Source organism: Coenobita brevimanus, chromosome 94 (genome assembly GCF_032717465.1).
Source record: "Coenobita brevimanus isolate Jiangsu-jjx chromosome 94, ASM3271746v2, whole genome shotgun sequence".
NCBI lineage: Eukaryota > Metazoa > Arthropoda > Malacostraca > Decapoda > Coenobitidae > Coenobita > Coenobita brevimanus.
This window is the reverse complement of record NC_137047.1, coordinates 8769358-8781419: the sequence shown is the minus strand read 5'-3', so window position 1 is coordinate 8781419 and position 12062 is coordinate 8769358. Positions and strand designations below refer to the sequence as shown.

Sequence of the window (12062 nt, the reverse complement as noted above, 5' to 3'; positions counted from 1 at the left end):
GGAACTGCCTGACAGGTGCTGCCCTATTCTGGATTTTATTAAAACTTAGGGTTGGTTTCTATTTTACTGCTGTACACCAGGGTGAGACAGGCTGTGGCACAAAACAAGAAAGCATACAATGAATGGATGAGAAATAGGGGCATGGAAGAAGTTGAGAGGTGGAAAAGAGAGTTATATGTAGAAAGAAAGAAAGAGGTGAAAAGATTAGTAAGAGAGAGTAAGAAGAGAGTGGATGAGGAATTTGGAAGGAATTTGAGTGTAAAGTGGAGGGACTGTAAGAAAATGTTCTGGAAAGAGGTGAAAAGAGTAAGACAGGGTGGAAGTGAAGTTAGCAGGGGAGTGAAAGATGTAAATGGTAGATTACTAGTGAAGAAGGGAGAAAAAGTGAGCAGATGGAGAGAACACTTTAAGGAATTGTTGAACGTACAGGATGGAAGTAATGCGAGTATAAGTGGCTGGGGAATGGCTGGGAGAAGGAGGGAGGTGAGAAGACAGGAAGAAATCAGTAGGATAGAAGTTGTGGAAGCAATGAAGAAAGTTAAATCAGGGAAAGCCTCAGGAATTGATGGAGTGTGTGGTGAAATGCTGAAGCATGGGGGAGAGATAGTAGTAGAATGGATGTGGAAGATGTGCAGATTGGCCTGGGAGGAAGGTAGAGTCCTGGAGGATTGGAAGTCAGGTATAATTATTCCCTTGTACAAAGGAAAAGGGGAAAAAGAAGTGTGTGGTAATCATAGGGGCATTTGTCTTCTTAGTATAATAGGAAAAGTGTATGGTAGGATACTTATTGAGAGTTAGAGAAAGAACAGAGAAATTAGTTCGAGAAGAACAGGGAGGCTTTAGGAAGGGAAGAGGTTGTGTAGATCAGATATTCATTCTTAGATTTTTAGTGGAAAAGTTTCTAGAGAAGGGAAAGAAGTTGTATGTGGCTTTCATGGATTTGGAGAAAGCATATGACAGGGTGGATAGACAGGGATTGTGGAAAGTGTTAAGAATATATGGAGTAGATGGGAAGTTGTTGAATGCTGTGAAGAGTATGTACGATGGTGCGAAGGCTGCAGTGCATGTGGATGGTGAACTAAGTGAATTTTTCTCTTTGAAAGTTGGGTTGAAACAGGGATGTGTCATGTCTCCATGGTTGTTCAATCTGTACATGAATGGGGTAATAAAAGAGCTACAAGGTAGGGTAGTGGATGTTGGAGTGGCCCTGGTGAGAGAGGATAGTGTTTGGAAACTCTCTGTACTGTTGTTTGCAGATGATACTGTGTTGTTGAGTGAAGATGAAGGGGAGCTGGAAGGACTGGTGGATGAGTTTGGGAGAGTGTGTAAGAAACGGAATCTAAAGGTGAATGTAGGGAAGAGTAAAGTGATGGTCTTTGAGAGAGGTGAAGTCAGTGAATGTACAGCGAGGTTGGATGGTGAGGAATTGGAAAATGGGAGTACGTTTAAGTACTTGGGTAGTGTGATGAGTAAGGATGGAGGTTTGGAGGGTGAAGTGCTTGAAAGGGTACAGCAGGGAAGAAAGGTTGCTGGTTCTTTGAAAGCAGTGATAAGAAACAGGGAAGTGAGCATGGAAGTGAAAAAGTTACTACATGACAGTATTGTGATACCAACTCTAACGTATGGAAGTGAAGCTTGGACGTTGTTGGAAGGGCACAAGTCAAGAGTGAGAGCAGTGGAAATGAGTTATTTAAGAGGAGCCTGTGGAGTCACATGGAGAGACAGGTTGACGAATGAGGATATAAAGGAGTGTTGTGGTGTGGATGTGGATGTGATAGGAAGCGTTATGAGGAACACACTGAGGTGGTTTGGCCATGTGGAGAGGATGGAGGGTGAAAGACTGACGAAGAGAGTGTATGTGAGTGAGCTGGAGGGGGGAAGAGGGAGGGGGAGGCCGAGGATGAGATGGAGGGATGGGGTGGAGAGGTATATGAGAGAGGGGGGTGTGAGTTGGGAGCAGGGCAGTGAAATGACGGGGGACAGGGTGACTTGGAGGCGATTTGTTTGTGGCCACCCCAAATGGGATTGAGGCATCTGGCAATAGATAGATAGATAGAGACACCAGGGTATCATGCCAAGTCTTGGGTAACTGTGCCAACTACCTGAAAGTGTCCATTATACGAATGGTTGACAAAATACAGTAGATGCTCAATTTAATAAACATCGATACCGCAGAAGCCAGAGAGAGCGGAAGAATGTTTTTCTGTTGTTTTTCCCCCCCATTTAAGGGAAAATATCCGTAAAACTGAGAATACTGTAATTCCGTAAAGGAAATTCTGTTCCACAATCACTGAATGATATGAAAAAGTTCCATAAATCGAGCGCGTCACTGAGCCCACAGCAGACAGGCTCCCCTGGCTGACTGTGTGCGATGTTGCCACATGTCCCTGCCAACCTGCTTGGGTAGTGGCAATGGCAGGGACTCGGTGACATTGAGCAGCCCATATAGTATTCACGTGATCATCCAACTGTTGGCAAAAACTCACCGTGTGCACGGCTTTGCCTTGGTATTGTGACCTCCCCCCCCCCCCATGAACTAAAGGTTTTATGAACCGTGCCTAAGATTCAAGAAAAAAAGGAGAGGATGAGGCTTTCTTTTGCCCAGAAATTGGAAATAATTGAGAACATCGAGTGTGGAGAACACCCAGGAGTTGCGATGAAGGAGTATGCGATAAAGAAAACCCAAGTTTACGATCTACGCAAACACAAGGACAAAATCAAGAAACTGAAATTGCAACCAGAGGTGGGTGCTAGTGTTAGTGAAAACTCTAAAATGTTGGAATGGCAGTCTTTGAAAAAATGAAGTTCAAAAAAATAGATGAAGCAGTGTGCAGTTGCTATAAGCAGGAAAAGGTTTACCCATGCATGGGCCTGAGATAAGGAGTGCTGCACTAAGGTTTGCTGAGAAACTTGGAATTGAGGACTTTGTGGCTAGTGATGGGTGGATAACAAGATTCAGTAGGCGACATGACATTAATCACACAAAAACTGTGGGTGACATGCAGTGCTGACTTTGAAAGTGCTCAGCCTTTCGTTGAGGAATTAAAGAAGATAAAAAGGGACACAGGCCTTCAGGATTGGCAAATTTATAATGCAGAAGAAACAGGACTTTTTTGGAATGCCCTGCCTAACACCAAATGTGCCGAGAAAAGCCAGTCCAGTGCGCTAGGCCACACACGGAGTAAATCACGAGCGTCTGCGCTGTTGTGCGGAAATGCCAATGCTTTGCACTGACTGAGGCTGATGGTGGTGGGCAAACTGAAGCAACCACATGCAATAAGGCCCATCATGAATAGTTTGCCTGTGGAATATGACAGCAATGGCAAGGCTTGGATAAAAGGCAGGATAACCAAGCCTTGGCTTTTTGACTGCTTTGTGCCCTCAGTCATGGGGTAACAGTCGAGGCAGCAGGATGTGTGACCAGGTGGGGTTAGGGCTCTGTTGCTGCTGGACCAGGCAGCAGCCCATCCCTCAAATGAAATGCTGACCACCCACAATGGGAAAATCAAAGCCATGTTCCTTCCTGCCAACACAATTTCCCTCCTGCAGCCCATGGACCAGGGGATAATAAACACATTTAAACAGTATTACAGGAAGCTGATGCTGGACGACATTCTGGGGGTAGAGATGGAGCCAGAGGAAGGAGAGGACACCAAAGGGCAACACCTTGGTGAGGCATGGATGAAATATAACATGCATGACACTGTGCTGAACATCAGGAAGGCATGGGATCTTGTGGCCACCAGGAGACTTATTCAAGGGTGGAATGTGATAGTCAGCCAGAGGGAGCACATGCGGCAGCAACAGGAAGATGCAGCAGATTTTGAAGGCTTCACTGCAGAGGAATGCAGGAAGGCCTTTCACCAAGCAGGCGAGGCTGAAGTGGGCATGGAGGACATCCATGAAACGATGGATATGGATGCTGGTGACCCTGGCTACCATATCCAGTCCAAAGAGGAAACCGTGGTGGAAGTGACTGCAGAGGAGGCACCGGCTGCAGAGGAAGTCCAGGAGTCTACCAGCAAGGTCAGACTATCTCATGCCAGCAATAGTGTTGACACACTTCTGGATCTCCTCAATGACAGAATCAAGAGAATCTCCAAGTCTTTTATCCTCACCTCAGGGAAATGAGGACCAGAATTAGGAAGATCCTGAGGGAGATGTATGCCCCAAAGCAGACCAAGATTGATGGCTTCTTCAAGCTACCACTACCAAGTAAGCTTAAGGAAAGAAAGGAATGTTGCACATCATACATTTCCTTGTCATCCACCTCTAGCCTCCCCTGTCACTCTGGCCTCAACCTCTGCCCAAGGAACACCTACACCATCACCCCTGATAATCCCCAGTTCCTTTATCATCCCAGTACCACCTCTAGTGCTGATGAAGGGTGACTCTGACAGTGACTAAACTACCCCCAGGTCTAACAGATTTGGGGAGGCCAATATGGCTACCTGTGTCATGCATATTTCTGCAACAAGTGCAGAACCCCTACTTTAGGAGTTAAGACTTACTGTATTTTACTATCCCAATTTACAACAGAACTGTATTTGGTAACTACTATCCTCACCTTATTCTTCAGGTGTGCATATTTCATTACTAAGTAAGTACTGTGTGTATCACTGTTAATATGTACACAAAAATGCATTTAGGTGTGGGTATTAATTATCGGTTCAGACTGCTCTGTGTAGCATGAGAGTTAGCATCGTTTGCTAGGTTTGGGTGCGCATTGTCAAGAACTCAGCCTGACCATTGGTTTCAAAGACTGGGTGGAAAGTTTCTCAAAATACTGGTAAAATTTCCTTTATATTGAACCCCATTTACAAAACTCAACTTAGCAGAAAATATGAGGAAATGGAATAGGCGTTGGCTGAATTAGTTCGTTACATCGAGCACCTACTGTACGTAGAACAGTACTTTTTGAAATACAAACCATTTGGAATTTTATTCACTACTCAGAATTCTACATAATCCCTGAATTTCATCATGTTACAGGAAAGGAGGTTGTACATCTGTTATGCTTATTTTAAACACAAAGATGCATATAAATACATCTATACATGGTATATACAGAGGGAATGGATATCTTGAAAGAAGCCTGACTGATTATGTGCTTGTAGAGAAATTGATGCTGGGTAGTGAGCTGATACGGGGGCAGTGAGAGGATGATGTGGAGCTTTGTCACATTCTATGATTGTGGTATGCAAGATCAAGCTGAGAGAGAGAGAGAGAGAGAAAGAGAGAGGGGGGGGGGAGCTGTCATGGAGTGAGACTGCAAGTCAAGACGAGTATCATAGAAATGGCAGAAGAATACAGGGCAAAGGTAGGGGAGGAGTTAGAATCAGTGAAGTGAAATGAAATGGATCTGGACAGCTTGTGGAATGTATATTGGGACTGCTTAGTTAGGAATGCTAAAGCAGTGTGTGGTGTGGCCGGAGCAACAACAAAGAAGAATGATAAGGCATGGTGGGATGAAGAGATTATGAGAGCAGTGGAGGAAAAGAGGTAGAAGTGGCTAGTTTGGATACAGCATAGGGGTTCGGTTGAAATTTGAAATAAATATATTGAGATTAAGAAGCACATAAAGAGATTTGTGAAGAGGAAAAAGAAGTAAATGATGATCTAGGAAGAAAAATGAGTGAAAATTACTCTGAAAATAGGAAGCTATTCTGAAATGAGGTGAGAAAATGTAGAAGTGACAATGGAATGAAATGTAAAAGTGTGAAGGATATAAGTGGTAGATTATTAACCCATGGGGATGAAGTAAGGACCAGATGGAAAGAATATTTTGAAAGTCCGATGAATGGGAATGGTGACAGCAAAGCAACTGTTAACACGATTGGTTTTGGGAGTGTTCAGAGAAGGAATGCAGTGCCCTAAAACATGACACTCACAAAGATGAAGAACGCAATGAAGCAGCTGAAAAATGGGAAAGCTGCTGGGGCTGATGAGGTGTATGCAGAGACGATTAAGTGTAGTGGAGAGAGCAGAATGGAGTGCTTGATGGAGATATGTATGAAGGCAAGGATGAGTAAAACTGTGCCAGTAGAGTGGAAAAAGGCAATGATTGTACCTCTATACAAAAAAAAAGGTGAGTGAAGTGAGTGCAAGAATTATTGTGGCATAAGTCCACTGAGTGAGGTGCGGAAGTTATTTGGAAGAATTATTATAGAAAAAGTAAGACAGATATCAGAAGTCCTCGTGAGTGACAAACAGGGTGGGTTTCGGAGTGGCAGAGGATGTGTGGATCAAATATTTGCAGTATAAACGACACAATGGAGAAGGCATGCACGAAGGACAATAAGGTGTTTACAGCATTTATGGATCTGGAAAATGCATACAACAAAGTCGACAGGGAAGGATTGTGGAAGGTTTTGTGCATGTATGGTGTAAACGGGAAGCTGCCAGATGCCATCAAGAGTTTTTATGATGGTAGTGAGGCATGTATAAGGGTAAATGGGCATCTATGTGATTGGTTCCTGATCTACGTGGTGTGCGACAAGGTTGTGATGTCCCCATGGTTATTCTATATATGGATGGGGTGATAAGAGAAGTAAAAACACAAGTAATGGAGAAAGGGATGGCGTTGGTAATGAATGGTGATGGATGGAATATCTCATATTTGTTGTATGCTGATCATGCAGTGCTATTTGCAAATACCATACAAGAGCTTTGTGGACTACTGCAGAGTTTTGTAGATGTCTGTGAGCAACATGCTTTGAGATTAAATGTAGAAAAGGGGAAAAGATGGTTACTGAGAGAGAAGGTGACTCCCAGTGTGATGTTACAGTTAATGGAGAGAGACTGGAATTGGTAGGAGGGTTCAAACCTGGGTATAGTGATAGACAAGAGAGGAAAATGTGCAAAAGAAGTGGAAAGTAGAATGACACAAGGAAGGAAAGCAGCTGGTGCTATGAAGACCTTGATAAAAAAACTGGCTTGAATGTTGCTGCTGCGTGTGGCTTACATGAAGGAGTGTTAGTGCCAACTTTAACATACGGATGTGTGACTATGGTGTGGCATGAAAATGAAAGAGTAGGTGCAGTAGAAATGGGACTGATGAGGAATGTATGTAGGGTACAGAGGGTGGACAGGATATGGAATAATGTGATTTGTGAAAGATACGGAATGAGAAAGTCTGTGGACACCAGAATTGAAGAGAGTGCGCTGAGATGGTTTGGTCATGTGGAGAGAATGGATGACAATAGAGTGGGGAGAAAGATATATCTGAGTGAACCTGGAGGAGGGAGGAGACAAGGTAGACGAAGAAGAGGGTGGAGGGATATGGTGGATGTGTGTGTGAGAAAGAGAGGTAAGGAAGTTGGTGTGGTTAAGGGGCTGAGAAGAGTCCAAGTTGGTTGGATGACTTCTGTGCGAAGAAACTCATAACCAGGGATTTAGCATCCCTTTATAACGTAACAGTGTTCGGACTGACTCTATCAGATGGGTAGGCCTATATGTGAAGCTATAGAAGGTGGTGGATTTTTTTTTTTTTTGGCTTAATTGAAGAAGCCAGGATTCCATGGGCTTGAATGATGAGTGAATGGATGTGTGGCCCATTGAACTGGGCAAACTTAGGCTGTCTGGACATTGCTACTCCTCACCCTGCCCTAGGGTGGGTAAGGAAGTCCAGATGATGATGATACATAATTACTATTTTCCCTTTTTATTGGAAATACCTATTATCATTGTTTTATAAAATTATCTGCTCGAAATGCAAGGGTTTGGTGCAACAAGAATAAAGCTGCCAGCATACCTCAAAACGCTGTCAGTAACTGTGGACAGTACAAGGTATGTTGTGGCTTGGATGTAGATTTACAGCTTTAGGTATGTACCGTAGTGTGTAATTTCCTATAAGTACCAATGGGGTAATAGTGCCAAGGTTGTATGGAGTTAATGTGACCATGAAATCACTGTATGCAATGGCAATAATAATGGTTGTAAACACACCACATACTGAAAACAACTACAACAGTTAATGTGCTTTGTTCATTTACAAGTAAATTCAAACAACAACAAATAAGATGATAACAATTTACATGCCCCGACTCGGAGATGGGAAAATGTTTTAGTGTGCTATGCAGGTAGAGACAAGGTCAGAGTATCATTACATAGATGTGATACACAACCTGATTCAGCCAAAAAACACTGCACTGGCTGTTTGCTTTTATTTTTATTTTTTTCTACAACAGAATAACAGAAAGCGTTAACTGGGTTTCTAATTTGCAAGGAGCCTGAGATCCCAGACATGGTTATCATATCTACAGGGCAGATTGTTTTGAAATCAGAGAAACCTACATTTGAGAAGATGATATGTAGATAGTTTTGGTGCCAAAGGTCTCACTGTATGCAAAGTTTTATACTCTCTGATGCTATCATTAAATTTTCATTAGATTTAACACTGATTCTGTGTATGCTACAAGATTTTCAAATATTTCATAATGTTCTGTTTTCAACAGTTTAATGTTTGTTTGAAGGTTCAAATGAAACTAGCAAACAGTGTTTATGTTATTTAAAAAAAAAAAAAAAAAAAAAAAAAAAAATTTACAGTGCTCGTCAGAAGTATGGAGCGCCCTGCGTCCCTCCTGAGAAACAAACCTTTCAACATTGAAAAAACATATAAATAATGCATTTTATTTACCTTTAGTGCTTCGTAGGGTAGCCTTTACGTTTCTTCACGGACCTGAGACGTCTTGGAAGTGAAAGGGCGAGGCTCCTGAGGTGCTGGAGCGGTATTTTGTCCCAGGAGTCACGAATGGCGGCTTCCAGCTTAGGCAGAGAGCTCACGTCCTTCCCTTGGAGACTCTTCTTTACGAGGTACCAGAGGTTTTCAATCGGGTTGAGGTCTGGGCTATTTCCTGGCCAGTCTGTCATGAATGATACCTCGCAGTCACGAAGCCAATTGGTGACCGATTTGGCCTTGTGAGCAGGTGCACCGTCCTGCTGAAACACTCGTGCACCTGTTAGCTCGAAGGAGTCTGGTAAATGATCACACAGAAGCTCCAGGTAAACATCCTGATTCACTCTGAGGTTCTTGGGAAGTACAACAAGCTTCCCCAAACCCTTCCCTGAAAAACAACCCCATACTATGAGTGAATCAGGATGTTTAACTGTGCTTTCTACATACCGTGGGTCAAGTGGGTCACTACCTTTGCATGCTCCTCTGTTACAGGTAACACTAAACGTTGCCTCATCAGACCACAACACTGACAACCATTGCTCCTCACCCCAATTTAGATATTTATTAGCAAAGGCAAGCCTACGAATTCTCTGGCTGCTAGAGAGAAGAGGCTTTTCACAGGCCTGTGACTTGTGTAACCAAGCTCATGCACCCTACGAGACACTGTTCTCACTGACACCTCACCAAACACTTCTGGGTTGCTCTCCTTAATTTTCCTTGCACTCACACGAGGATTAAACTCCACTGCACGTTTTAAAACATTAACAGACCTTGGGGAAGTTTTCCTAGGCCTACCAGACCTCGGTTTCTTTGTGGGAACTTCACCACTGTTTTCCTCCCGAAACCGCGCACACCAACGACGCACTGTCGATCGTGCCACACCAACCAATTCACTAATTTCCTTTGTCTGGTGGCCTGCCTCCTTTAGAGCAATGATCTGGGATATGATTTCACTCGATAGTTCACGGGTAGGTGCCATAACAAAGTTTTGAAGGCCAAAACACTGCGGGACACTCGGAAAAAATGGCGCAATTTGAGAGGGACACTCGGCGGAGTTCCTCTCTCTCAGGCAGCCCGTGGGCGACTGAGGCGGGAACCAACCAGCGCGTCAGAAGGCCCCAGGCTACCGTGACGTCATGCTCGGAGCTCAAACTTGTGGCTCAATTCTTACCCCCAAAAATGGGTGATTCTTTTTGGGCCATAAGTATTGCGCGCCCGGCGGACAACGCTGAATACTTCTGACGAGCACTGTATACAGACCAGCACAACTGTCCCTAAGCATCAGACTACTGTGCCATCATGCTTTCCCTTATACAGTACCAATGAAGTTATTATTTCATGCAGCAACTATGTTTTCAGGGCATACCTCACACATACATCTATAACCTGAGGTAATAAACTGAAGCAAATCAGACTTGTATACTCAATTTCTTTTATCGTAGCAAAGATGCACTTGACAGATCAGTGATGACTGGTTGAATGAAACATTACCTCATAATCTCTTTACTCATTAGCACTAATAATTGACAACATATATCTGAGGGGAAAATTTAGGTTAGTAAATGTTATTCGGACATGTTACAGTCAGCCAATCATCACCAACCTGTCAAGTGCATCTTCACCCCAATAAAAAAAAAAAAGAGTATAGTTCCTTTTGTAACACTGACAATACATGAAAAAGCAGCCACAAACTGGCATGATTACTCTGTCATATGGTATCTCAAACACAGTAAAAGTTTTAACACCTTTCCCTCTTTGGCTCTGGTTGCACCTAGGTCCCCTTACAAATTGCAAGGCTTGGAGTATGAGTTACTGTCAGCCTCTGTCGCATCATATTAACTGTCAAAAAGACCAAGTAATAAAAGTGAATAATATCACATACATACATCATCTAATCCTGTGTTGCCCCATAAGGCGTGTAGAAGCCCGGGGCTAGGCAAGTTGGTCCTCATATTTAAGATGAGAGCGACCAGCCTTACTAAATCCCTGAGTGGTATTACATTAGGAATAAACCCCAACCACCCCTTGGATATAAACCTATACAGGCTCAATCTGGCAGGAATGCCTTAATTACCCACCAAACTACCAGGAGCCATATCTTGGATATATGGTTACCACCCAGTGTAGTAAATGGTTCCTAAAGAACAAGAAAGCATTTGACCTGTCACTCAGTGTAGTCACCCATAAAAAAAAAAAATAATAATAATAATAATAATAAAATAAATAATACTGTAAATCATCCACACAGAATTCATTCAAGCCTCACCTCATCATAATCTGTCATGTCAATATCAAAGACAAGTTCCTTTTCCTGTGGTGTAAAAACAGCAACTGTCCTGTGGTCCTTGGGTCTGTAAGGGAAGTTCAAAACAGTTCATCTTGTACAGTATGTCAGTAGCACATGCTGAAACACTTCCAACTGATGTAGCTACACTGAAATGACTGCTTCAGTACATGGAGTAAGAAAAGAATACTGTATAATCACATCTAGTTCCAGTACTATTACTGTATTCTGTTTCTCCTACTGTACAGGCTAATAAAAATACTGGTACTGTATATAAAATGGCAGTTTGATACAAACCTGAATGAATAAACAGCACCAATATCAATCTTGTGAGGGCAGTCTTTCTTTATTGCTTTCTCCAACTCCTCCTGATCCTTGAATGATTGATATCGTACATATATATCATCTGCCAGAGTGAATGAAAACTCTCGCTTCTCAAAGTAGTTTTTTGGCGCTGCAGAAATTAAGGAAAATAAGACTATTAGTAATGACCCTCCAAACACTTGAACATATTTTCAACATACACAATTCTTTAAATACCATATATATAATTAACTTTAGGTTTCATCAACACATTCTCCATCGCCAAAAAATGTTCACTTAAAAAAAAAAAAAAAAAAAAAAAAAAAAAGTACTTTGAATCACATTAAAGCTAATGCCAAACAATCTGACTCTGCTTAGGAATGACTAATCTGGGTGAATGTATTAGTATTATGATGAGAAAGGGTGGCATGTAATGGTTTGGGCATGCAGAGAGGATGCAGAATGACAACTGGGTGTAAATGCTGAGGGTAGGACTGCGAGAGGCAGACTGAAAAAGACCTGGGACAAGGTCACAGAGTGTGACCTCAGGGAAAAGGGTCTGTATAGGAAGGCTGCTAGAGATTAAAACAGCATGAAGAGCTGCCATTAGGTGGCCAAGGGCAACATCTGCAAGCATACTGAAGCCTTTGTAAATGAAATTAAACAAAACAAAAGGGTGCAGGGTTTAAGAGTAAACATTTACCCACCTCCTAACAATTTTCACACTGAAAATCAAACAAAATACTGAAAGCAATCCATGAAAGTTATCATACCAGTATACTCTTTCTCTTTTTTGTA

At 42.6% G+C, this 12062-nt stretch overlaps 1 protein-coding gene across 3 annotated transcripts in view; it reads right to left on the bottom strand.

Annotated features, from left to right (window-relative positions):
- Prim1 (DNA primase small subunit) overlaps positions 1-12062 on the bottom strand; it is a 64359-nt gene that overhangs the window by 48202 nt on the left and 4095 nt on the right. For all 3 annotated transcript variants that reach the window (XR_013899648.1, XM_080282750.1, XM_080282749.1), the window contains exons 2-3: positions 11259-11415; positions 10944-11028 (exon numbers count right to left, since the gene is read on the bottom strand). Coding sequence is in view for 2 of the 3 variants with exons in the window: in XM_080282750.1 (XP_080138876.1) it covers positions 10944-11028; positions 11259-11415 (242 nt within the window). In the remaining variant the exon portion in view is untranslated. The remainder of the gene's footprint in view (positions 1-10943; positions 11029-11258; positions 11416-12062) is intronic.